General features: G+C 43.1%; 1 protein-coding gene across 8 annotated transcripts in view; it reads left to right on the top strand.

Annotated features, from left to right (window-relative positions):
• CERS3 (ceramide synthase 3) overlaps nucleotides 1–25,935 on the top strand; it is a 46,062-nt gene that overhangs the window by 11,910 nt on the left and 8,217 nt on the right. For 7 of the 8 annotated variants that reach the window (XM_051796803.1, XM_051796802.1, XM_051796800.1 and 4 more), the window contains exons 2-10: nucleotides 3,500–3,682; nucleotides 5,169–5,286; nucleotides 7,332–7,450; nucleotides 11,092–11,149; nucleotides 12,022–12,072; nucleotides 12,974–13,066; nucleotides 13,322–13,450; nucleotides 15,222–15,328; nucleotides 16,679–16,835. In XM_051796803.1, the coding sequence (XP_051652763.1) occupies nucleotides 3,501–3,682; nucleotides 5,169–5,286; nucleotides 7,332–7,450; nucleotides 11,092–11,149; nucleotides 12,022–12,072; nucleotides 12,974–13,066; nucleotides 13,322–13,450; nucleotides 15,222–15,328; nucleotides 16,679–16,835 (1,014 nt within the window). In that variant the 5' untranslated portion in view covers nucleotide 3,500. The remainder of the gene's footprint in view (nucleotides 1–3,499; nucleotides 3,683–5,168; nucleotides 5,287–7,331; nucleotides 7,451–11,091; nucleotides 11,150–12,021; nucleotides 12,073–12,973; nucleotides 13,067–13,321; nucleotides 13,451–15,221; nucleotides 15,329–16,678; nucleotides 16,836–25,935) is intronic. The other variant, XM_051796799.1, reaches the window with a different exon arrangement.

Raw genomic sequence — 25,935 nt, 5'->3', positions numbered from 1 at the left:
AGGCTTTTCTTTAATTATAAAGGATGCAGTTCCTGAAGCAATCATTCCTGATTTTCCTGTTTTGCACTAACCCATTTAAAACTAGATTAGGCTACAGAGGAGATCCTTCTGCAGCAAGGTGATTAGATTTTTTTACTTGGAGTATTTAATTTCTGAGATGCAGAGGAACCTCAGTTTTCTAAAATATCTTCATTTTATTGTTAGACTGAATTTTAGCCCCTTCTAGAGCAACACTTCTAGTTTTGTCAATGAATCCTGGCAGTGCTGGCGCATGGATTGGGATCTGGGAAGAGGCAGAGGTTTTTTTCAGCCTTGCCTGGGTAGAATATGAGTCACCTGCTGTTGTAATTTCTCACTCCTGATTGTTGGTGCTGCTACAAGCTCCAAGGAAAAGCTCTGAGCTCAGCACCAGCAATAGGAGGTTCAGGCTGGGTTGGCTTTAAAGCTGCTCGTTAGAGCTGGTCCCAAATCAGGCCAAGCTGGGCCTTTTCCTCCAGTGCCCATTCTTTGGAAGCAGCAGAGCAACTTGTGACACTTCATGCAAGCTAAAAAGATGAGCTGCTTTTGAAATCTGGTACTTGCAGCCTGATCCCTGGGCTGGAACTGGTGGCCACTGGTGTTCCCCACCTTTGAGGTGCTCCAGGAACCTCATGATGGGACCTCAAGGGAGACAGGAAAACAGCCCAACTACTTAACAGCTGCTGTTATGGAGATGGGAATCTGTAAGATTTCCTGGGGAATGGCCTGATTTGCTGCAGTGAAAACATTCAATTTAAGGGTAATGAAACTTAAGAATAGGCTGCAGACAGATTTGGAATCTCATCAACAGTTTTCTAGGAGTTACTTGGACAGTGTTCACCAGGGATGGTCTGACCCCCCCTCCATGTGCCAGGCAAGTCCTGGTACAAGTACAGGATTTACAGAAGGAAGAGTTTCAGAGAACCCACCTTTCAGTGAGTCATTTGGTGTTTGTGGGGAAGGATTTCTCCTGAATCTGTGAACTCCAGAGCAGACCTCAAATCCCAGAATTCCCTTAAATTTTAAGATCAAGCATGTGCTTATGAGCTTAGTTTAATAGTGCTATATTAACGAGTTTAAGAGGTAATCATATGGTGAGGCATCCGTGTGTGGAAGGAAAACATGAGCTGGTGAGATCCCAGGAATCCAATATGAAAATATGCACTGCTGGGTTTTTCTAAGGTTTCGGGTGCATGTTCTGTCCCAACCCACCTCCCCACAATCCAACTGGGAGTGCTCTTTCCACTGTGCTGTAACAGACTGACCTATTTTTATTACAGTTTGTGGTAGTTTGCAGTGCACAGCCTAGTTAAAAAATATAGATATATTAGGGAGCAGAGCTGTGTAATGAGTCTCTCCCCTGGTCTTCCAGGGCAGTTTGTCTGCCAGCCTTTCTGTCTGACCCAAATGTCCTGTTTCAAAGCCCTGCTTCACTCTGATGGCGCCTGTGAGCTGTTGTTAAGGGTCTGGGAGCAGCCCCGGGATAAATCCCCACTTCCAGGAGTTTATAATCCAGCAGTAAAAACTTGCTCTAGGCTGAAACTTGGCATATAAAGTCTGAGTGGGGGAACAACTGTGATTTCTCCCTCCTTTATTTTCGCAGTTGGTTCTACACACATGATTTATTGGGAAGGTTTTTACTGTCCCCATTTGGTGTTTAAAAAGATTAAATGGTGAGTAATTAATGGCTTAGTTCTGACTACTGGGCTTGGCCAGGAAATGGATCCACAGTGGCTGTTTGGTGGGTCCAGGTCACAGTTTCCCAGACCTGCTGCAAGGCTCCAGCTTAGTGGAAACAGAATCACAGAATGGACTGGGTCAGAAAAGACCTCTGAGATCATCGAGTCCAACCTGTGACCCAACACCACCTTGTCACCCAGCCCATGGCACTGATGCCACATCCAGTCTGTCCTTAAACACCTCCAGGGACAGTGACTCCACCCCCTCCCTGGGCAGCCCCTTCCAATGGCTGATCACTCTCTCTGTAAAGAATTTCTTCCTGATGTCCAACCTAAACCTCCCCTGGTGCAGTTTAAGGCTGTGCCCTCTTGTCCTACTGCTGGTTGCCTGGAAGAAGAACCTGCCCCCCACCTGGCTCCCCCCTGCTGTCAGGGAGTTGTAGAGTGAGGAGGTCTCCCCTGAACCTCCTCCTCTCCAGGCTGAGCCCCCCCAGCTCCCTCAGCAGCTCCTCACAGGACTTCTTTGAACACACTCCAGCACCTCAGTGTCCTTCCTAAAGGCCAGTGATGGTTCATTTGGCTGTACATTAAAGTGGGATCCATTCCAGATCCGGAATGCCAGGGTGAGTGCACTGAGCACCTGACCCAGCTCCAGGCATCACTAAAGCCCTGTGGCCCCTGCTCAGATATGGAGGGACAGGAAAAAGTCTGAACTGCTGTCTGACCTCAGCATGATTTGATCTTATCACTTGATCCCCTACAAAGATATTGCTGTTGGATCTTCCAGTGGGATGCTGGGAGGAGACCTGTTTGAAATCCTCCCAGCTCAGCTGTTTCTTCATCAAATCTGTGGTTCAATGGTATCAGCTATTTCCTCGTGTTTTTCCTGGTTTACAGAAAATCTTAGTATGGAAAAATTTATTTAAATTTATTATTCCCTGAAATGATAGAAAAATGGTGTATTTCAGCCTTATGGAAAACATTATTGTAACTTCTATTTTTCTTCAGTGTTAGGATGATCCTATTTTTATAGGATATATAACATGTTTGTACTGTGAAGTCCTTACAGCTAAATGAGTGAGAACAGAAATTTCCAAATACATAATTTTGAATGCAGAGGCTAAAAAATGAGACTTTTACAAGAATGAAATATTTTTGTTGAAGTGAAATCTTTTTTTTTCCTTCCAGAACTGGTTTTAGACATTTTGTTCTGATCACAGTTAAATCATGGTACTTCCTGCAATTCCCAGAAAAACTTGCTATGCACTGTATTTTTTTTCTACTTGTTCCTTTGCACAGGTGTCTGCAAATTCAGGATATATGGCCATTAGCATATTAAACAGTGGTAATTGAACAGCAAAATGTCCTTATTATTACAGAATTGAGTTCCCCCTGTACTTTCTCATTTCTTTTCCACTCTTCCACCCTGTTATATTTAATCTGTGAAGGCAACCAGGGGAAGATCAGTTCTCATTAGTATTGGTGTGATAGATTATAAATTGTTATTGCAAATTTGAGCAGTCCAGTGTGAGTGGCTGAAATGAGACCCCAGATTACCTCCCCTTCTGCAGATTTCAAAGGCCTGCATTGGTTTATACCAACTCAGAATTCAGCTCTATTATTTCATCTTCTGATGGGTTATGATCCCACTGAGAGAGTTTCAGCTTCCTCTGTGATTTTATTTTTTCCCCAAGCAAACTGACTTCACTGGCTCTACACAACAATATGTTTTATGTCATGCATTTTCTTTTTAGTACATGAAGAATAAATTCAATCATATCTTTTTTTTTTTTTTAACATAGCATGGCCTACATATTAAAGACACTCAACAGCTGGTTCTGGTGGGAGAATATCTGGATGCCAATCAATTGTACATGGGCAGATTTTGTAGACCGGGATGGCCTTGTCTTTCCCAAACCACATCAGTTATATGCCACAATTCCATATGCTTTTGTATTGCTGATTATCCGATTCTTCTGTGAAAGGTAAGAGACAGAAATGCAATTTGATGCTAAGGTTAATCCTCATTAATGCTAAAAATATCTTTAGATCAATGTTCTTATGTTTTTTGAAGGATGATTAGTTGGTGGTTTGCTAGAAAGATCTGGTACAGATAATATGGCAGGTGAAAAACTGGGAAATGTTTCCACTGTTAGGAATAGGTGGCTGTGCTCCAATCTAGAAGGAAAATATTTCTATCTCACTTTCTTAGAACAGTGTTTGGATACTTCTATCTCCTTTTGTTAGAGATACCATTTATTCTAAACTCTTTGGGTTTCCTTTCTCTCCCTTGGTGGAAGGGGGAAGGTATTTGTCCTCCCAACCAAACCTCTCCTCTGGTTTGGTGCTGCCCCAGAACATTTGTGTGAGGCTGATGGATCCCAGGTGTCCATCTGTGGCCAAGCTAAGCAGGCTGGAGGGGTCTCAAAGTTTCATGTGAACATTTTATGCAGATCTAGTAAAGCTGATTCCTTTTTTTCCCCCTCACTTTGGCACTGAAAGAGGGATTGCTTCTGCAGCTGGAATCTTAGGGGACAGGCAGGGGTTGACTCCACAGAAGAAAGCTACAATTATGTTAAGATTTGCAGTGCTTTGACTTATTTATTTGTGCCTTTTTTGTGAGTATTTCCTTTTTTTTCTATTTTTTTTCCCCTAAAGAATGTGATTAGTAGGTTTTTATAATTATTTCAGGATAGAATGAGGAAATTCGGAATGTCGTAAGTTGGACAGACTTAAAACAGGAGCAGATAAGATCACTCATGTTGGCAGTCTAAAGTAATTTGGATCATATGTTTCTAACCATTCCCAGTGTCTCCCGAGTAAAGGCTTGCCCAAGTGTGTCTCACTGGTGTGGATAATTAGCCCACACATCTGGCTGCAGGGAATCCAGGGAAAACTGGCCATGGCTATGAGTAATGAGGAATCAATTGCTGATATCAGCAGGGCTTTTTCACAAAGTTCTGCCCAAGCAGAAGGGAGAAGCCCCTGGCACACCCTGCAACGGTTTGGGTTGGAAAAAGGCAGAGAAGGAGAAGGCTTCAGCCTCAGGGAGTGGCCATGTGCAGGGGTGGCCCCGTGAAGTGCATTCCCAGTGACTTTGCCACCAGGGAAAGCAGCCCAGTAGCAATCCTGGAGCCCGCACGGAGAGAGCTCTGATCTCGTGCCACTCTCCCTTAACTGTTGCTGAACTCCAACATGCCTCCCAAGAACACATCCTGACTTTTGTGTCCTTTCCTTCCCTTTAGTTTTATATCATTTCATGGCCACAAACTGGAGTCCCTGGGTCTGCTTTGTTGTGTAACTGCTGATGTGCCGTGGTTCCCTCTTGGGATTAGCTGTAGGGAGATCCCTTCCTCTCCCAGAGCAGATTAAATTGCATCAGATCTATTTTCTTCAGATCCTGGCATGAGAACAGCCAAGGGCTTGTAACTGTGTTGTATTTCTGAAGTTTTTTATGGTGTGTCTTTTCAGATATGTTGCCATTCCTCTGGCAAAAGCCTTGGGTATAAAGAATGTAAGACGTGTGAAGCCACAGCCTAATCCTGTTTTAGAGAGTTATTTCCGGGAGTGCTCAAGACATCCATCCCAAGTAAGGATCCTCATTCTTTTAAACTGGGTTTGCTCTTGGAAAATCCCCCTCTTACTGTTTCAATCAGCTATCAGCAATGACATCATGGGATGAGTTCCAGCTGATTGACAGATGACTTAATTTATTTGGGTTTTCGTTGCTGTTCTGCTGACACGGGTTTATGGCATCCGAAACAGAAAATACATTTAAGATGTTTAAATTTCTGGCATGCTGTTCTAGATTACACTGTTAATAATACTTCCAGCGAAGAGCAGTGTTCTATCTTTAACTCATTTCTGCCTGGAGAAAACATCAGCTGATATCTGTTGTTGGAAAGTGGTACCATGTTTATTGCAAGCAATAATGTTGGAACGCTGGCATGGAAGCCTTTTGATCCCTTACATTGCTGCACACTTAATCCAGGCTTATGTGAGAAAGAAAAGCAATCCTTCTATTACCTTGCTGTTTGTTTTGAAAATTGAACAAGGGAAAAAAAAGAATAGCCAATGTTTGTCCTCTCCAAAAATGAGGCAACTTGATTGCTGATGGGAAGTGCAGCCTCGGAACGTTCACTGACCTGACTCCAGTTCCCAAACGACTGCAGTGCTCCTACACTGGTTTGGAAAGGAAATATGTGCTTTCTAGTAATGAGGGATGTTAATAATTATTGATACATGGAACTTTGCACTCTGTCTCTAACTCTGCCATTCTTTTATTGTGTCTTTTGCCTGATATCATCAGGAATAGGTGTATTGGTGTTCACATATGAGCTCTTCTCTGTCTGGTCAAGTATCCCGGTCTCTGTTTCACCCTTTCCTTCTGCATGGGACAGTTTGACAATGGATCTCTGAAAGGAAGCACAGCATTTTTAAACTCATGAGTGCATGGGAAGGATCCAGGCTGCCTCCTTTGGTGTCCAGCTTGGGAATCAGCGTGCCTGGGAAAGCCTGCAGAGGCCTGGCTGGCAGTTGAGGGCATTTGGTCTCTGTTGTCTGTTGACACAAAGTTGATATTCCTGCGTGGCAAGTGGAGAGCTCCCCAGCCAGCAGGATGGGCTGGACACAGGCTGTTGGCACTCCTGCCCTCCCCAGCAGCTGAGGTGCCTTAGTAGCTCACATTCCAGAGGTTTCCCTGAGGGTAGGAGACCAACTGAACTGGACTCATCTTGGTGGAGGCACTGCTGCTGCCACCCACTATTTGCATACTGGCCTTGGGAGGAAAGAACCTCCCCAGGGATGAGCCAAACACTATCTCTGAGCCCCTGGGGGGGTCATCCCACACCTCCCACACGTGGGGATGGAGGAGAGGGAGGAAGCCCCCAGGCTCTGCTGCACGTGGGGCCCTGAGCACCCTGGAGTGCAGGAGTCAGAGCACGTGCTGGGCTGGCTGTGCAGCAGGGCTGCCTCACCTCTGAGCACATGGAGCGTGGCATTCCCGTGGCACTTCCAGGCCGTGCTTCACCCCTGATTTATTTTAGGAGTTGAAGGGAGGCAGTCTGGATCCTGCTCACTGAGAGACACTGACTTGCTCTGCACCATGGAAGAGCATTGCATTTAAGAACAGAGCTCAGGTCACTTGAATTCCAGGCCACGTTTCATTTGCGAAACCCATTTAAATATAAACAAATAATTATTTATAATTAGGTAAGATATTAGATACAGTGTCCACATGTGTTGGTACAAGGCACTTCCCCCTCCAGCCCAACCTCTTGTCTAGCACTAAAATTTGCATCTCTGAAATCCTGACTCTCTCAGGAGCCACCAGAAAGACAGTAGCACAGTTTGTGGATCTGTGCATTTCATGCTTGCTTTATTTATATAAATAAACAAAATATATCAATAAAGATATGTAATTTATATTTTGTATTTATATATTTATAAAAATAAATGAAATAAACATATATATATAAATCCAGGGTTTCTGCAAGTGTTACCCAAAAATACCCCCATATATACTTAATATTGATTATATTTTTGGTATTGGGGAAGGTGTTCTGTGAACTACAAAATAAATGGAAGTGACACTGGAGTGCATCTTGCTGCTGACACTCTTCCATTTTTTTGCAGTCAGAGATTCAAGGCCTTGCCAAGAAGTGCAACTGTACTGTCCATTTGGTGGAGAAGTGGTTTAGGAGACGGCGGAACCTTGAGATCCCAACAGTCCTTCGGAAATTCCGGGAGGCTTTGTAAGACAAGACAATGCTTTTGGTTATTTTTTGCTTTACTGTTTAAAAAGAATAATAATTTGAGTACTCAGGTGCCTTTTAAGGGGGACTTGTTTCCAGAAAGCTGGGTCTGCCTGATGAGGGCTTTGGTTTGTGAATGCACAAACAAGTTGAAAGGATCTGGTAGCATTTCTCCAAACAGTGATTAAAAGATTAGGTTTACTGTTTCTCCTGAAAAAAAAAAACACAACAAACTTGAAAATATTTTACAGTTTTCCTCCTCGTGGAATAATGGATTTATTTGTAGGCTCCTGCTACAAAGTGCTGGATGAAAATATGCAGGCAATAGGAAAATATTTTCCTGTCTGCCAGTAATTATAGGGAAACAAAAATGTTTACTCTGGTTTATGTATGAGCCCACGCTGTCATTTTGGGATGGTATCATGTGTACTGAAGTGAGGTCAAGAGCAGGAAAAGTGGCATCCTGAGTAAATGACAGGTGTCACAGCTTGATCACGGGACACTGTGCAAAGCAGGAGCTCCAACACACTGATGAGAGTGGGCCAGTGAGAGTAATGAATATGGAAAGACTTACAAAACCTCTTGCATATGATTTTTCACACATCTGTGAGAACTTCCTCATACCTGAACACTTTAAATAATTAAAGTGTGGTCCAAAATCTCCTGCAAATGGCAAATCCCCAAATGGATGTGGCTTTTCTTGTGTAGCTCCTCCCTCTTGGGTACTGATGTTATCTGTACCCCTGTAAGACACTTCTCAAATGCTCTGTGTATTTGGGTTTTGACTGGTGTAACTACACTGGCAAAAATCCACCTAACTGTAATATTGAACTTCTGTTACTGTAGATCAGCCTAAGGACTCAGGGTTAAAAGTACAGCTGCAGAGCTCAAAGCTGAGTATCAAGATTATTTGCAGTGTGAATCAATGTATGATGATTTAGTCCCTCTGTGGGACATAAATCCAGTTGATAGAGGTGTGTCTCTCTGAAGTCTGACTTCAGTAAACTCTCCTGGCAAGCCAGTCTCCAAGGTTTATTTCTGCTGTTGTTTTGTGGATCAATTAACTTTGTTTCACAAGTGACAATAAGATTTCCTGCTATTGCTAAAAGACCTGCCTGCCATGGGTGTCTCTAGTAACACACAGATGAAAACTGAGATTCAAACTTGCCTGGCAGCTTGAGTGAGAATGAAGCAAACAGGTTTCTCTTGTGCAATTTGGTGAACCTTCCTCTGCTCTTTGTCAGGGAATTTAATTGAATATAATTCTCTAGGCAAAAAAATGAGGAACAGAGTTATTCCACACTAGTAGTCAGTATTATGAGCATTTTGAAATTTTTGAAAGCCTACAATCTCCAGGATCATTTTTCTGAATCACAAGGAAAATCTGATGAGCCAGATCTAAACCATACTTAGGCTATTAGTGCTCCCAGTTGAGCAACACTGGGGTTTGGAAAGCCCTTTGCATGAAACTTTCCCTGCATTGAGAGACTTACTAGCCCTTAACTTCCCCTACTAAGTTCTTTGTTGTTACCTTCAGCTCAAGAGAAAAGATTCCTGAAGTTAAATCAGAAAATCTTTTTGCATGGCTGTTGTTCAGTGCTCTCCCTGGTGGCAAAGCTCAGAGTTTAAAAGGCACTTGGGTAAAATTTGGTGAATTTGGATGAGTTTTACCTTAGGTTTTGCTCACCAGATTCATAAAGAAGCTTGGCTAAATGCAAGATGAGGTAGTGCTCTGGCAGTGTGGCAGTATAATGAGTTCATCTGAAGCACTCTTTATTGCCAAGTGTGTTCAATATATGTTTGTAGGGCTGGGGACTAATGGCACAGCCTTGTAGGTGCTCTGTGCTTTGGGTCTGATTCAGAAAACCACTTTACAGCCAACACAGAATCAGTCCTGCCATATCCACTGGACCACTCACACCTCCCTTGTGTGAAACAGGAGCCACGAGGGCAGCACCAGCCCCTGTGTAAAGTCTGTCCTGTGCCACAAGGTTGTTTTTTCTAGCATGTCTTGGTTGACTCTGAGCCAGGTATTACTTGTGGGTCCCTCTCTCCCCTTCCGTTTGCTCTCCTATTTTCCTCTGAATTTTTCCTATCTGTGCTGTGGGTGTTCTGCAGAGTTATTTCCAAATCACCTGAGGAAAGATGCTTTAAAGTTGAGAAGGAAACCAAATGTTTATCACCTGTGCATCAAGTGGCAATTTTATAATTGTTTCCCGAGCTCCTTCACAGGCGTGAGACACATCATCGTGTCTCGCCTCCGCCATCCCATGGCCTCAGCCTTTGTTTGTTGTTTTTCTCATGGAATGCTGTCTCAGTCTTTGAACATCTCATTCTTCCACCTGGGATATCACCCTCCAGGTACTGTGGGGCTCAGGAAGGAGGGGCTGCTTTTACCACCCAGGTTCTCGTCTCCTTCTCTCTTGTGGCACTTCATTAATGTTTGCCAGAGACCACAATCTCATTTTATACATCTCTCAATCTGTGAGTACAGTGTTCTTGAGGTGCTCTCTCCTTTTCATATTTAGGTTTTCTGGGAGGCCGCTCTCCTCTTGTTCTAGAACACGTTCTCAGCAGGTTTGGGGCCATGTGCCTGTCCCTGTGGTCACGACCTTTCTTTGCATGTGAAGTCCTCCAGTATTTTCCTACTAATCTTGCAGAGCTCCCCTGGGGGAAGGTCAGGCTTGTTCCTGCCAAGGGGAAGAGTGGAAAGGAAGGAGTTTTCCATCACCTGTAGAGGTAGGAGTGGGAGCACTTGGGCTGAGGCTGCAGCCACACCCAGTCCCAGGGACAATCCCTCCCACACAGGCTCCAGAGTCATTACAGGACTGCTGGCTCCAAGTCACAGTATCCTGCTCTGACACCTAGGAAAGCAGCACCACAGTTCACTGAGATGCACAAGAACTTTTTCCCCTTTGCTGACAGAGCAGATCCATGGTGCAAACCTGGAAGTTTTATCTGCCTTGCTGGATATCCATGTAATCCACAGAAAGCTTAGATCAGGCTAAATTCTGGCACACCTAGTGAAAGATTGAAGTTTATAGTTAATTCAGACCTCTGTAATAATACATAAACTAATCCAGTAGTTGCTGAAGTTTCGTAAGATCCCCCTGTTGTCAACAGCTGGTGTTGAGAGATGAAGAGAAATGAACCCAGTGACTGGAACAGGTCACTGTTGGTGCACACAGTGACTGGTCAGATTGGGAAGTGTGGGCTGAGACACCTGCAGTCAGGGAACTGTGGGGTGTTCTCAGTCCTGTGTGAATATTTTAGAGGGATTGATACCATAGAAAAGGTTGAGGTTATCAAACATGAATTTTTAGGGGATTTGTTACACTTGTGATCATTCTCTTAATCAGTTCATGCCTGGCTGGAAAATTACAGCTGTCATCACAATCCAAATATCTGTGTTGTGATCACGTAAAAGAATTTGCTACCTTAGCAATTAGTCAAAGCTTAAGTATTTAAATATTAATAATTCAGATACAGTTAATGTGTGACAACCCTTGATGTAGAGCGTGAGGCCACATTTATGTGAAGATTGTCTGTGATATACAATGATTTGCAGTAATCCTGTCTCAGGACAATATCTATACAAAATGTAATGTTTTGTTTCTCTTTTTTTCACTTTAATTTTGCAGCTGGCGTTTCTCATTCTATCTGACATCCTCCATTGTTGGATTTATATTTCTGTATGATGTAAGTTAACTTTCTGAAAGATTGATACCGTCTTTTTAACAAAATAAGGACTGATTTCTAGATTTCCTTGAAGCCCATTGAAAGAGCCAGTGATTTCAGTGGCTCTGTGTGTTCACATCCTTGGTGTGTATAATCTAGAGGATGGGCTGCAGTATGCACTGAGATTTAATTTTTAAATTAACTTTTGACCTTCTGTGATAAAGGAATTTATGAGTAATCAGTATTTGTAAGGCAAGTTTTAAGAAGTCACGCAGATGGTTTTACAACACGCCTTGTTAACACCTACAAACGCATCACATGGCCTTTGTTTTCCTCAGAGGAGGCCATAAACCCTCTTTTCTGGCAGCATTTTTGGGGGTCACAGCTATTTATCGAGGTGTTGCTGCTGAGTCAGAAGTTGGGAATAACAGGGAGAGTGCTGCTTGTAAGCGTGTGAGCCCTGCCTGGGGTGTCATTAATGCTTCCCCTGAGCAGCGGAACAGATCCCGGCGTGTCCACGTTCGTCTGGCTCCTCTCCCCTAACACTGTTGATCATCATGAACCAGTGGAGTGTGTGACTGGTAAACACAGCAAATTCAATCACTGTGGCAACGTGTCTTGAGTAATTGCAGTAATAAAACACACACCCACTGCTTTGGATGATGAAATGATGAACTGGAACGTTTCAGGTGTCCTGAAAGGAAGCCAGAAACCTGGGACCAATATAATAAATCTGAGATGTGAGATCCCTCTGGAAACTGGTGGAGAACAGTTATCAGGATTGCAGCTTCTTAGCCTGCTCCACTTGGGGAAATTTTAAGCAGTGAAGGCTCTGAGTTAAGATGGTGATTGTTGCTGAGCTGAGCAGACTCTGAATCCTGTGTCTTCCCCAGAAACCCTGGTTTTACGACATCTGGCAGACGTGGGTTGGATACCCGTTTCAGGTGAGCTTTTTGGGATCTGGCCATCAGCCTCCAGGCATTCCCGGTATTTCCCCATTGCCCCTTCCAATCTGCAGCAGCCTTTTCCCTGCCAACAGGCACCACCTGAAGAGGTGTGGCACCAGAGCCTCTTGCCTTGTTTTTGGCAAGTCCTGCTGACTGTTCCAGGGCTTCCCTGGCATCTGCCCATGCTGCAACTCACCCCTCCAGCCAGGCCACGGTTATTTCCACCCACCCCAGGATACCAGTTGCACCCTGGAGATGTTATGGGTGCTCTCAGTTTCAGTGTAGAACCCCTGCACTGCTCCAGGCCCTGCAATCCTTCAGGGCACTCTTATTTTTATAAATCTTCTTATCCCTGTCCTAGGCAGGGGCCAGGAACAAAAGGAATCCTGCCTCCCAGCTGAGTTTTTCCCAGCTCCTTGTACACACCTGCCACTTGGGCAATGTCTTGACCCAAGGGAGCAGCCAAGCCCAGCATCCTGCCAGCAAATCCATGAGATTTAAGTATAAATAACTGACATTTCACATGTGGGAAGTGTGAATATTTAATATGTTAATTGTTCACCAAAATGGAGGGGGTTTATTTGCAGTTGTTTGTAATTAAATGCAGAAGGACTCTGTATGTACTTCTCTGACAAAAACGTGGAGAAAAGCATGTTAAAATTCAGAGGTGGGGGAGGAACTGCAAAAATTGTGATTTTGGGCTGAGCAAAGGTTAAAATATTTGGCTCCCAGAACATCCTTCTTAATGAAGCCCAGAACAGGGATTCAGTTGAGTTTAATTTTTTAAGCAAGACTCAGCAGAGGAGCAGGAGAAGTCAGGGAAGGAAAAAAGAAGTAATTTCACTTGGCATTTACTGTTTGCTGTTCTCAGAGTTAACTGTGCTTGTCTTCATTACAGACCCTGCTGCCATCCCAGTACTGGTACTACATGGCTGAGATCGGGTTTTACTGGTCTCTCTTATTTACCCTTGGGATTGACATCAAAAGGAAGGCAAGTGGTCTTGCTCGTTTGTAGCTAAAACCTCCCTTTCCATGAGCAGGGAGAAAGTGTTTGCGAGGGAAATCCCCGCCTGGCTCCTGGATGAGGTGCAGCCACATGAGGGCAGCATCAGTCTGTGCCTGGCACCCTGCACACACATCCAGGATTCCTGCTGCCAGGGCATCCCTCCGGGGCCGGCAAGACGCTCGAGGGCTGTATTTGCTTGGCTTTACCTCCTCTTTTTTTTGTTTTGCCTCTCCCCGCCAGGATTTCATGGCTCACGTTGTCCATCACTTGGCAGCCATCGGGTTGATGAGTGGCTCTTGGTGTGGCAACTACGTGCGCCTCGGGACTCTGGTGATCTTTGTGCACGACACTGCAGATTTCTGGCTCGAGGTAACTCTGCTCTCCACCTTTTTTTTTTCAGTGCCATTTTAATCTTTTTTGCCACAAGTTCCACACGATCCCTTCCTGACACGGATTCACAGATTTTAGCTTGTAAGATAAAAAAGAGCTTCTAGATAATTTGATATTCTGCTGCAGAATCCATTATGAGAAAAGAGCAGAAGAGAAATCCTTCAGTACAGAACAGGGACTGGAAGTACAGCTGATTCCCTGGGTTGTTCTTGTTTCACTGTTAAAATTAGACCAGGATAATCACAGAATCAGTTGGGTTGGAAAAGATCTCCAAGACTGAGTCCAACCTTTGATCAATCACCACCTTTTCAGCTAAACCAGAGCACTGAGTGCCACATACAGTTGGTCCTTGAACAGATCCAGGGCTGGGGACTCCACCACCTCTCTGGTGATGGAAGGGACTCCACTACCTACCTGCAAATTTAGCAGCCAAAATTTTGACTAATTCTCCTATGATTCTATGACTCTCCAAATTGGCTTTACTGCTGTCATCATGCACACCCCTGTGTTGAGCCAAGGGTACCTTTGCATTAAACACTTCAGGCTGGAGACACTCAGGCTGTCCCTGAACAAGATATCACAGGTACCTACTGGCAGAAAAGTTTCTTCCCCTGTGCTGAAGGAGAAGTCCCTTCTCTGAACTAAATATCAATGTTTAGAAGTGTTTAAGTGTTCAGTTCTGCACTGTGGTCATACAGACTTACTGCTGGGTTTCTTGAAAGACAAACACAAATTATGTTTCCTTCAATAGAGTTTTCCTGAGTTTATAACATGGAGATTGAGAGCACAGTTTCATCACCTGTTTTGGTGGCAGTGCCTAAAAGCAGCCCTTTTAGTTTATTATCTGTCACTGTCTATTTTCGCTCCTCATACTCAGTCTGTTATATTGGACCAAGTAATTGTGGGGTCATAAAGTTGGGATTGGTCCAGATTAAACAAGTTTTTTTGTTGAATTACCTCTAATCTTGAATTGCTCTGTGTTCCAATTAACTGAGGGCCCTACAGACCTTTGAGCTGGAAACTGGTAGGACAGCACTTGGATGGAAACTGAGGTTGAGTACCAGCATGACTTAATCCTGCCACTCAAAAAAAGAAGGGGAAAAAATAATTAATCAGACTGCTTGTTTAAAACTTAGGCTTGGCACCTGAGGCTTTGCTCACACTTGAGAACAGCTGTTCTGCTCAGCCGTGCCCAAGGTGGTTCCTAATGGAACATGCAGAGCTCTGTAGGGTTCATTGAGGGGAGAAGCAGCAATTACAACCTTTCTGAGTGGGATAGAGACCAGCACTAAGATCTCCTGCTCTCAAAAAGGAGAAAACAGAAGCTGAATTAGGCCCAGAGGAGGGTCAGTAACAGGCATGTACCAGAACACCTGTGTGAGAGGGGCCACCACCACTCCTGAGCAGCTTCTCTTGGACTCAGCCTGTCTGGAGTCTGGTAGAAAAATGAGGAATTACCTCTGTTGGCAAGAGGACTTTGTGTTTCCACAACACTTGGATATTCTGGTTGGAGAGCTACTCTTTAGGCCTTTGATACAGAGTCCTTTCCTTTAGGATGAAAGGAGAAATATAAACAAAGCATCTGTTCTGATGCTGCTTTATTAGGTACCAGTAACATGCTTGCTTTACATGTCAAACTGGGAGGAAATTTTCTTCCTGCTTAGGTGGAAGATGAGTCTTTATTTATGAAAGCACAGAATTTATTTCAGAGAATATTTACAATACATTTGGTGGTTTCTATTCTCTGCAGGCAGCCAAAATGTTTAATTATGCTCACTGGGAGAAAACCTGCAATATACTCTTTATCATCTTCTCAATTGCATTCTTCATCACCAGGATCATCCTGTTCCCCTTCTGGTAAGCAACATTTAATGGAGTCACAGGCTTTTACTTCATTCCCACTTCCCCTGAGAGGTTACTGTTGGTTGGGATGGGAAAAGGTGAGGAATGGATTGGACTTTAAAGAGCAGAAGCAGAATTGTCATTATTGTTGGCTACTAAGGGATAGCAAGAAGAGTTGACAGAAACTGTCATTTTCTTTAAAAGTTCTTAAGTGAAAATAGTCTTAAAGGAGCCTCTTGAAGATCTGCTAACCTAAATAAAGGCTTTTATGTATTATTTAACTTGTTGTAAATCATAGTTAAATGCTATGAGCTCCTGCATTTTCAAGGGGGTTAAGCTACTTAACCAGGAGAAATCATTTTCCCTTTCATTCCACCCCTCCTGCTGTAGCTGCAAAGTCAGAGTATGTGACTGTAGTTCAATTTTTGTAGAATCTTCTTTCTGCTCCCCAGTTCTGGGCTGGTGCCTCACCTCACTCACCCACGCGAGGAGCACTCCGAGGAGTGAGGGTGAACCAATTAATTCATGGAGTCAACACAAATAAATCTTAACTTGTTAATACTTGGATGCCTTTGGAGTGCCATAATTTAATCTGCTTTGGAGTATCCACATGGGTGCTTACTGTGCTTAGTGTGTTTAGCTATTAAAAGTGTTTAATGTGTTTCACATTCACAGCCCTAATTTGCCTTCGTGCCCCTCCCTGCACGTGGACAAACCCTTAGAGGCTCAAGCTGCTTAAATTAAGGGTTCTGAACACTGATCAACACAAGGCTTTAATTTCCTGTAGTATTTTCCTTCAGAAAGGCTGATGTCTTTCACTTTATTGTGATTTTCTGATTAACTGTACAAGTGATCTCCAATCATTTTGCTTCACCGAGTTTCTTGTTCTACAGTTCTTGAGCTCAGAAGCAAAACATGAGATTAAAGGGACTCAAAAGCCCCAAATAATATGGAAGTAGTGAAGTCTGAAGATGGACAAAACATATGTTAATTAACAAAAAGCCCTGTAGCAAATCCTGTAGGATTTTCTCTGGAGTGTGGATTTCAGATTAGGGAGAATTTACATTAAAAAAGGCCTAGACAAGCTCTGAGTTGCACAGTATCCAGACCACACAGAGATGAAGATCTAAAAAACAGGGCTTTTTTTCTAACCTCATTTAGAATACTTTCATGCCAGACTCAGATTTCTCATCTTCTGAAGTCTGTATTTCAGTGGAGATGCATAATCTAGTTAAGACAGATCTTGTTAATTAATCTGCCATCTTTGCAGAGCTTTTTAATATTAATCAGTTGGGACTGTGACATTAGAAATAAGTGTAAATAGAGAAGAAATCTTGCACTGTAACAGTGACCTTTGTTTTTTAGGATTCTTCGTGCCACACTCTATCTGCCAACCTACTATTCCACGACTCCTGTCATAGCCTATTTTTTATTCAATGGGATGCTGTTGACCCTCCAAGGCCTGCATTTATACTGGGGTTACTTAATCTACAAGATTTTGAAAAGGTTCGTTTTCCTAAAGGTAAGAAATTTCTCTTCTTCATAAAGATGTGTGAAGTATCAAACAGATTATAATACTTCCAATAGATTAACTTGGAATTTATTAATATTTTCCTGAATTTTCAAGTCGACATTTTTTATAGGGATCTGCAAAGTACAGAGATGTTCAAATGTGCTTTGTCCTTTTCATTGTCAGACCTCAAGTCATAGGTCAGAATATCAAAACCTCAACTAGAACCTTTTTTTTTGTCTGCATCTGATGTTTTGCACTGATAGTAAATGAGAAATGAGCTCCCCCCAAAACTGAAGCCCAAAGGTGGTGCAGAACTTTTTAGGAGTTCCTGTGTTCCAAGTGAAAGCAATCTTTTGTCACTGGACTTTGTAGGAATGTACCAAAACAAAGGAGAGGAGAGATGAGTGATGAGATCTTTGACTACAAGTTTTCTGCAGTAGTGAAAGTTCCTCAGGTTTGTCTAAATCTGAGGTCAACTAAACTTGAACACTGGTTTTGGATTAAGAAAACCATATGAAGCTGAACTAGTATTATATTATGGCACAATTAAATACTGTGCTATTCAGCTGGAGCAAGTATGCTGCTGCATAATCTGCTTTTACCTTGGAGAGAAAACTCATGTGGGAAAAACCTCTAAAGAAAACTGCCATTTATGTCTTGTTTGACTGCCTGAGGTAGTAACATTTTTCTTGTGCCATGAAGTGGCAGTGGGGTGCAGTGTAGGTAAAACACTGAGCAAAAAACATTAAAGAGAAGGACTTGGGAGAATGTCTCTAAAATTTGGGATAAACATTGACAAGTATCTTTTTCTAGTTAAGATGAAACTTAAATCATGCTGCTGAAAAATGGTATTTCTTTTGAGGCTCAAGAAGCAAAAGTTACTTGAACTGACTCTGTCCTTTTATCTGAAGCAGTTAATGCTGTGAAGAATCTGAAGGAAATAGAAATATTACTGTCTCCTGTATTTAATTGTTGGTTTACTGCTAACAGAAACCATCCTATAATTATTGGATTCTATAAGATCTCATGCAAATAGACAGCTGGGTATCACAGGGAGACCCAGTGTCTGCCCTGGAAGAAAACTGCAGTTCCAAACTCAGCAAACAGCTGCACATAAGGGACAAATCTGTGGAAGGAATGGTTTGGGTCATTCTGCTGCTAAAACAAGCTTCTCTGTTCTCTTAGACACTGAAAAGCTTGTAAATTTTACATGTCATTTACCTCTGTTTGACTAATTACAAAATTATTTCTGGCCTGACTTATGGAGTGTGAAAGGGATTTACTTCTTGTTTTCTTTTGTGATGTTGGCCGTGTCTCTGTGCTGTTCTTGCTCAACCCCTTTGATGAAATGGAGAGACATCCCCCTGCCCTGAAGCAGAGCTCTCCATCCATGCTGCTTGAGGTTCTGAGAGTGCACAGAGGTGGCACAGAGGACATGGCCAGCCCAGCTATATAAGGCCACCCTGCCCTGCTCGTGTGCCTTTGTCAGGGGCAGAGATGGTTCATTTCCACATCGGAGCTTTGTCGTGTCCGTCACTGCTGAAAAATGGGAAAGCACCAAGCCTGCATCCCTACCGTGGATTTCTGATTCCTTATACAGCTCTCTGAGAAGAAGGCTTTCCAAATAACATTTTTACAGTGGTAGCAGCAGCAGCCTGAGCCCTTTTCAGTCTGGATGACTTCAGCTGGCTTGCATGTGCAGCCTGTTTTCCATAGCGGTGGCAAACTTGGCTGTGAAAGCAGCCAGTGCCTCCAGAGCTGGAAAGGGAACATTGACAAGAATGGTGTTGGCAAGGCAGTGTTTTTATACCAACATCTTTGTTAGAGACACACTCCACACAAATAGCTGCTGCTATTTTAGGGAAATACCAGTAGACCATCATCCTCGTGTCAGAAGGGGTTTGTCTCTCTGCCCGAGGCTCTTAAGTTTTCATTCAGAAAACAGGCAATTTTTGGTGTTTTTCTTGAAGCAACAGTTTTAGCTCCTTCAGATGGAAAAATGAAGTCATGGTGGAACTGGGAATAGAGGCTCATGTTGTTGTTTAACTGAAGGAAGCTCAGAGCAGAGGAGGGTGTAAGGAATTTTTTCAGTGCCCTCTGTACCTCGAGCCACCCTGGGGTTTTGGGGTCACTGCAGCCTTGAGGGTCGGTTCCTCCATGCAGGAGGAGATGGCTCTTGGCTGAGACTGGCTGCTCAGAAGCTCTTCATCTCAGATGTCACCTCCTCTCTGCACCAATGAAGGGCACAGTTATCCTCAGTCCTCTGGGATAGCTCAGCTGACTGATTTGCTTCAGCAAAAAGGAACTCGGACCACAAATCTTGTGGTTTTTCTCCTCCCAAACGCTGCAACCAGAGATGAATGAAAATGGGGGGAAAGGGAAGAAGGGAGATGATCTTGCTCTGTCCATCTGTGTCCTGTTTCCTCAGCCATGGGGGTCTTTGGTGGCACAGAGCAGCACTGGTGGTCTCCATGCTCACAGCACTGGTGCCACCTTTCCCTTGGCCCAGTCCTCCAGGAATTCCCCCCTAACAAGGGGGAATTCTGCACCCACAAGCTGAGCTGCACTCAGCTACTTCACATTAAGCAGCTCTTTATTTTCCATGGTGGCAAACTTGAGGGTGCAAGAAAACGAAATTTTTCAAATCCATTATTCTTACTTCTGAAAAACATAAAATATTCCCCAAATGCCCTTTCCCATATGACATTTGTGACCCTGTGGATGAGTGAGGCATGCAGGAAAATCCCCTCAAGGTCAGACCTGTAGCCGTGTATCAGTCGTGCTGTGAGAGGAAGGAGAATATTCTTCAGAGCAATTTCCTTTCAAGTTGGGTCAGGCAATTGCAACGTTTGCTGCCATCTTGATGTCCAAGGCCTTTTTGTTGCTAGGAAACTCCCCGTGTTTCTGTAATATTGTTCAATTACATGGTTAAATTACCCACTTGTATCGAGTTTCAAGCACCACTGAAACATGTCTAGTCATCATGTCTGCACATATGAGAATATTTTAGGAAAATTGAAAAAACATACAGAGGAGTATGTACATGTGCACTGATTTAAACCATCTCGCCAGGAAAATCCCATGGAGATCTAACATTTTATTTCCAAGGTCACAAAGAGGGGGTGAATGACAGCAGCTTATAGCTACGTTATTATGGCAAATTAAGATGTAAAATATATGTTAAACTCATTACACACTGAGTTAAGGTTTGGAGACTTCGGTGCTTTAAGTCTCGAAAAATATGTGTAAGTTGTAGGAAATGGGAATGGTGTCCACATGACTGGGATACCTCAGGGCTGATGCAAAGTCCATCAAAGGAGGGCAGTGACAGGTTTCTAACTGGCTGTGATGTGACCAGGAGGAGGTTTTCTTTCTCCTGTAATGGTTTTGTCACTGTCAGAGCACCTTCAAGTAACACAATGAGCTGCTCACTGGTGGTTGCTGTTATTTAGGAGTCATCAGGGTCAGTTTTGTTGGATTCCCTCTGCTTCTTTCCTCTTCCTGAAGCAGAAAAGTTCCTGCACTGCTGTAGAGCAGGACTTTGTACCTGTCACTCTTTAAAACCCTGTGTATCCTCAATATGCCTTTGGTATTTTGTACTTGGTAAGCAGTTTTTTAGAGGCTTTGGTTGGGTGTATCCTTGTCTATGGTTTGTTCATTCCTTATTTGATCCAAATTCCCAAGGAAACAGTGCAAGTTGACTAACAACAGAGTAGAGGAAGCTGTAAACGATAAGAAAATACTATTTTGGGGTTGAATTGAGAGCTGGAAGGTGCTTGTTATGACAGTTCTGCTGTTTCCAGGCATCATTATCCCACTGCAGCATTTTGTGCTTTTTCCTCTTTTTTTTTTTTTGTTTTTTTTTTTTTTTTTTTTTTTTTGTTTTGTTTTGTTTTTTTGATCTGTATCCTTTAGAATCAGGCCATGGACCCACAGTGGTTAAAAACTCCTGGTTTAGCTGAATTAAACAAGAGTCATTCATCAGTTCTCTGAGTGCTGTGAACACACCTCTCCTGTCACCTCTCAGCACTGACTCTCTCACTGAACTGTGCAGTAACTTGGGACATTTAATCCTAAACAGAAAGAAATCCTAGTTTAAAAACTACAGAGAGGGAAAAGATCTCTGTAACATGGAACAACCTTTAAAGAGATTACATTTTAAATCTCTTTTGTGGCAAAAAAAATTGCATCCTCTTAGTGGTGTGCCTGAGCTCAGGGCTGTTGGGGGAGCTCAGACACACCTTGACTGAGCTGGGCCTGACTTCTCCAGCTGATAAACTCAGCCTTAGCTTGAGCTGTGAAGGGTCATCACCAGCCATACTGTGTGTCCATACACCGTGGAGTTACTGGGATGGGAAAAGGAAGCATGGAATGAAATGCATATTCAGTTTTCACATGTACAGCAGTTTATTGGGCTCCTAAAAAGTCAGGTCTTCAGCTGATTCCTTTTTTTCCCTCCTTTTGGAAGCAATTAAAAAAAAAATCTATTTTCGGGACATTTATAATGAGAAAATGAAGTTTAATGAGAATTAGCACATTCAGTGGGAAGTCCTTCAGTTCGGAAAAATGCCATATTACAGGAGTTAAACAGAGGACAGGGTTTATTTCCTATCCTAGAGGCATCTAAGTTTTGTTTTCTTTCATTTACATGCTTTGTTAGGCCTGTGCTGCCCCATGTTGGGGTGGTGGGAAAACAGACCAAGAGGTGCACTTGCCTTAATTCCAAGTGGTTGTTTTAAAAGCAGTAACATATTTTGGAGGATAATGATCATCTAGTTAGTTACAATTTCCTGACTGTGGAACTGGGAAGTTGTGGAAAAGTTTTTACTGGAGGTTTTGTGGTTCTAGGCTGGGAAGGGCCAGTGCACACTGATGTCCTGCTTTGGAGTTCAGGTTCTGTGAGTGGAGGATTAGCACAAACACAGGGCAGGTTGAACTGGATTAGTAGGGGTTGGCCTTTCCCCATTTTAAAGAAAAACAGGTTGTGGAGAAGTTGAATTTGTTGGTTCTCAACAGATAAATACTTATAGCAGAATTTCTCATTAGGGGAACAAAATGAGGACAAATGGAAGCTTTTCCTTCTTACACATGAAAACTAGTCTGTCTGGGAGCCTTCCCAGCTGGTTACAGTTGTTGCCTTTGGAACCTGAGCTTTTCCATGGCCTGGAGAAGGAGCTGGCCAGGCAGGTCAGCAGCGTGGAGGCTCCTGCCCCAGGAAAGGGAAATCACTTCCTGCTTGGACTTTCTTTCATCTGCATATTCCCCATTCTGCTCCAGCAGTCCAGTGAAGCCCAAGGCCTGGCTGCATGTCCCACTTCCTGCTGCCAAATTCATCCGAGGGAGGAGGGTGAGAGGCAGAAGGAAGCACAGAAGAGTAGGAGGTTTTCTGGCTGGTGTTGACAGGGATGGGCAAAGAGCAGGGAAGCTGTTGGGAGCCTGGGAGTCCTTCCTGCCCTTCCAGCCTGACCTCAGCAATGGATATGGTCACAGTTGTGCAGCCCAGCAGAGTTTGGGAAAGAGGAAGAGCCACCAGTTCTTCCCTCCCTCTCTCTTCTCCTGGCCTTCAACCAGTTTTCCTGGAACTGGGAGTTAAAAGGCAGATTTCTATTTAAATCTTTACTTTTTACTCCACACTCTGAAAGGGCTCAGCAGCTGAGCAGTGACTTCCAAGGAGGTTATGTTATATGTGCTCAGTGCAATGGATGTTACACCAAACACTAAAATATACTCATCAGGTTTCAAAACAGCAACAATGTTCTTTGCTGGATTCTTGATTTTTTTTTTAAATTATTTTTTATAAACTCTGTTTAGAATGCCCATAATTCCACAACACCTTTCACTTGAATATTATATAAAAATCAGGCATAGCTTAGAAAATTCATGTTAAGGGCTGTTATGACCATTGTGGAGGAGAGAACTGATGAGAAATTGGAGAAAATAATTTCTAAGCATTCGATTGGAACGGGTGGGGGGGGTGAAGGTGTGCTGAGGTGGGAGCACTGGGCCAAAGTACCCTTCCCCAGCCCTGCTGTGCACACACAGGACTGTGCAAGAGCAGCCTCAGCCCTCTGGCCAGAGTCCAACAGCCTGGGGTGTGGGTGCTCCCTGTGGCTCCCCCGTGTCAGCCCTGCCACGAATGGGGCTGATGTGCTGCAGTCACAGTCTGCTCTGCCCAGAGCTGCTGGGTTGGGCTGGGTTGGACTGCAGCAGGAGCTGCAGGTGACCAGTGCCTCTAAGAATAGCCAGTCCCAGCTCCATGGAATTCTGAGGGCACTCCCGTGGTGCTGATCCAGGGCCAGGCTCTCGGCGGGTGGGAATGAGCTCCGTGGGGCTGGAGCAGTTTTCACCAGCAATGGATCTGCCCAAACAAGGACCCCCACCCCTCTCCACATGGGCCCTGGCACAAGGCAACTCTGCTTCGAGTGAAATCTAGTTAAATCCCTGCTCTGAATGACTCTTTTGATGTGAAAGTTCCTAATTCAGGGAAAAGACAAATGTTGGTGAAGTTTTTGCTTTAAAATTAATTGCTTTACCTTGCTGTTCACTGTCAGATTTTCTGGCTTCCCATGTTAACTGCTCGTATCTTTTCATTTTCTAGCAGGATCTTTATGAAATGTTCCATTTCTTGCTAGTTTTATATAGATACACTTATATAAAAACTATATGTCTGTAATAGTGTGCACATGCATTTATTTTTTTGAATTGCCAAAAATCAATTCACAGAGCAAACCCTAAGCCTTTACAGAGCTTGTGATGCCTTCATTTACTGTTTTTAATATAGGCTGCAGAGGCTTGAATTGTGACTTTGTTATGAGGTGAATAATTCTTATACTTTCAGAGGGAGTCACTGAACTGCAATCTGCTGAGTTGATTAAAAAAAAAGATTGGAATAAAGCCAGTTAATGATAGCTTAATATCAAATGAGAAAGAAAGTTGTTCTGAACTGTATTTAAGGAAAATATGTTTCCTAGGAGTGCTCCATAATCCTTATTACGTGGCAAGAAAGGAGGAAATCCTTAAAAGGAGTATTCTGTCCTCTGCAACACAATTCTGGTGACGTTTGAGCAGGCACAGGACACTGCAGAGTTCATCCCAACAGGAACAAAACAGGGCAGCCTGAGCAGGGTCTGTGTGACCAGGCAGGGATGGGTGTGAAGCAGGTGAGGGTGGGATTTGTCTTGTGTAGCTTAGGCTGTGCCAACCTCAAATTCCAACCTCAAATTCCAGCCTCCCTCTGTAACCAGTCAAGGAATTGTGGTGTCCCCAGTGAGAATTCTGTGTCATTGGGCTCATTAATGAAACCACATCAAACTTTGTTCATTGGGTACTACTTAAAGTGTTCTGTGTCCAGCCTGGATATCAGGGTGTTTGGAAAGGCTGTATTTAAATGATTTTAGGTATTGTGATGTGAATATGTATTTAAAAAAAGAAACACTTTACTTATTAGGTATGTGACTGAAAATTAGGTTGATGCTTAAGTATGGGCATAAAATTTAGATACATCACAACAGGAATTCAGTGGTTCCTAAGGATGGAAATAGAGAAATGGCCTTGTGGGACAGAAGTGCCTGTTGTTGCCTGGCTGTGTCCTTTGTGGTTTCAGGTTAGTCCAGCAGTGCTGTAAGGCTTCTGTAGGAATGTCCTTTAGCAGCTGTATTTCTTCAAAACATTCATTTTAAGAGCGGTATCAGACCTCAGTGAGAACAGCACGAGTGTCTGATCAGCTGTTCTGTAGCCAAAACAGCTTTTATAAGGAGTAAAAGTGCGTGTTCTGATAAAAGTTCATACCACTGAACCCCTTGGCCTCAAGTCCCGTCCTAGGGTAAAAAGAAGTTCACTACAGAGAACAGCATCAAATGCCTGTTATGTTGTTCTTTGTTTCTTTGCCAGCTGTGGATTTAGAACTGGAATAATTCAGAAAGCAGTGGGACACTGTGACTCACTCGGTACCTCCTGGGCTTTGGACATTCTCGTAAAGCCCCGAGTGCTGAGTGCGAGGTTCAGGCCCCGAGTTCAGTAACTCAGACTCTGAAACCACAGAGACCCTGATCAGCTGTAAACAATGATTTAGTTCTTCTCGACAGTCAGGGCGTTAGAGCTCCAGTTCCAGGTGTGCTGTGCTGAGTGACAACACCAGGGAGGTTTTCTGGAGGTTAAATTTATTCCTTCAGTCAAAATCGGGGACGTGTTCTGGTAGTAACATCTAGTTTTCTAAGACTGTTCTTTTCAATAATTGTGGAATTAGTGTAACTTTTCTTTTAATTCTTCATGCATCTTCTTTGAGTTCCCTCTGAAAACTGCCAGTGGAAAGCCTGGGGAATAACTATTACATAGGAGAGAAATATTAAATAAGGGGAGTCTTTGCCACAAGATGTCCACTACAATTAATGTAGAAACTCTGCATCTTCATTTAAAAGCTGCAGAAAGCAGAGTCCAAATGTGCATCTTCCGTGGAAGATGAACATTATTTATGTTGCCTGGTGTGTGTATAAGTTGAAAAGGGAAATTTATTTCCCAATAAAATCTTCCAGGCTGGAAATACAGAACAGTTTGCTTGAATCCAAATGTATATTGCTTAGTCTCCACAGGAAAGTAAAGACTTATTAAGTCATATGTCAGCTGAGTTGAATTATTGATGTTGAATTCAACATGTTGAACTCAGAGATTCATCAACTTTATAGTATTATTTGTTAGAAAAGTACCCCCTTCTATCTCTTTGGACTGACTTTTTATTATCTCTCTTATTTATTATCTCTTTTATTTGAGGCAGTGGTTGCTGACCTGACTAATAGCTTTCATCTTTGTACTTCAAGTTGTTTCCATATGTGCAGGTGCTGTGGAATTTATTGTCTTTACATTGAAAAATCAAGATCTAGTCAGTGCATTTGTAGATGTTTAAATGAAAATATTCTTAAGGTAGAATTAGGGTACAAGATTTAGGACATGCTGATTTTAATAGAACATACATTTAAGGGTCAGGAAATTCCAACTTAAGGTTAAAGTATTTGAAAAATCAAAAAAATCTAAATTTCACCAAATCAGAAAACACACAAAATTCTGGAATCAGCTGTGAATTCTTTTTATACATCTATACTTGGTAGGAGAAATC

The sequence above is a fragment of the Manacus candei genome, unplaced genomic scaffold, assembly GCF_025592945.1.
Source record: "Manacus candei isolate 608988 ecotype Guabito, Panama unplaced genomic scaffold, ASM2559294v1 h1tg000046l, whole genome shotgun sequence".
Taxonomy (NCBI): domain Eukaryota; kingdom Metazoa; phylum Chordata; class Aves; order Passeriformes; family Pipridae; genus Manacus; species Manacus candei.
This window is presented reverse-complemented; position numbering and strand designations above follow the sequence as displayed.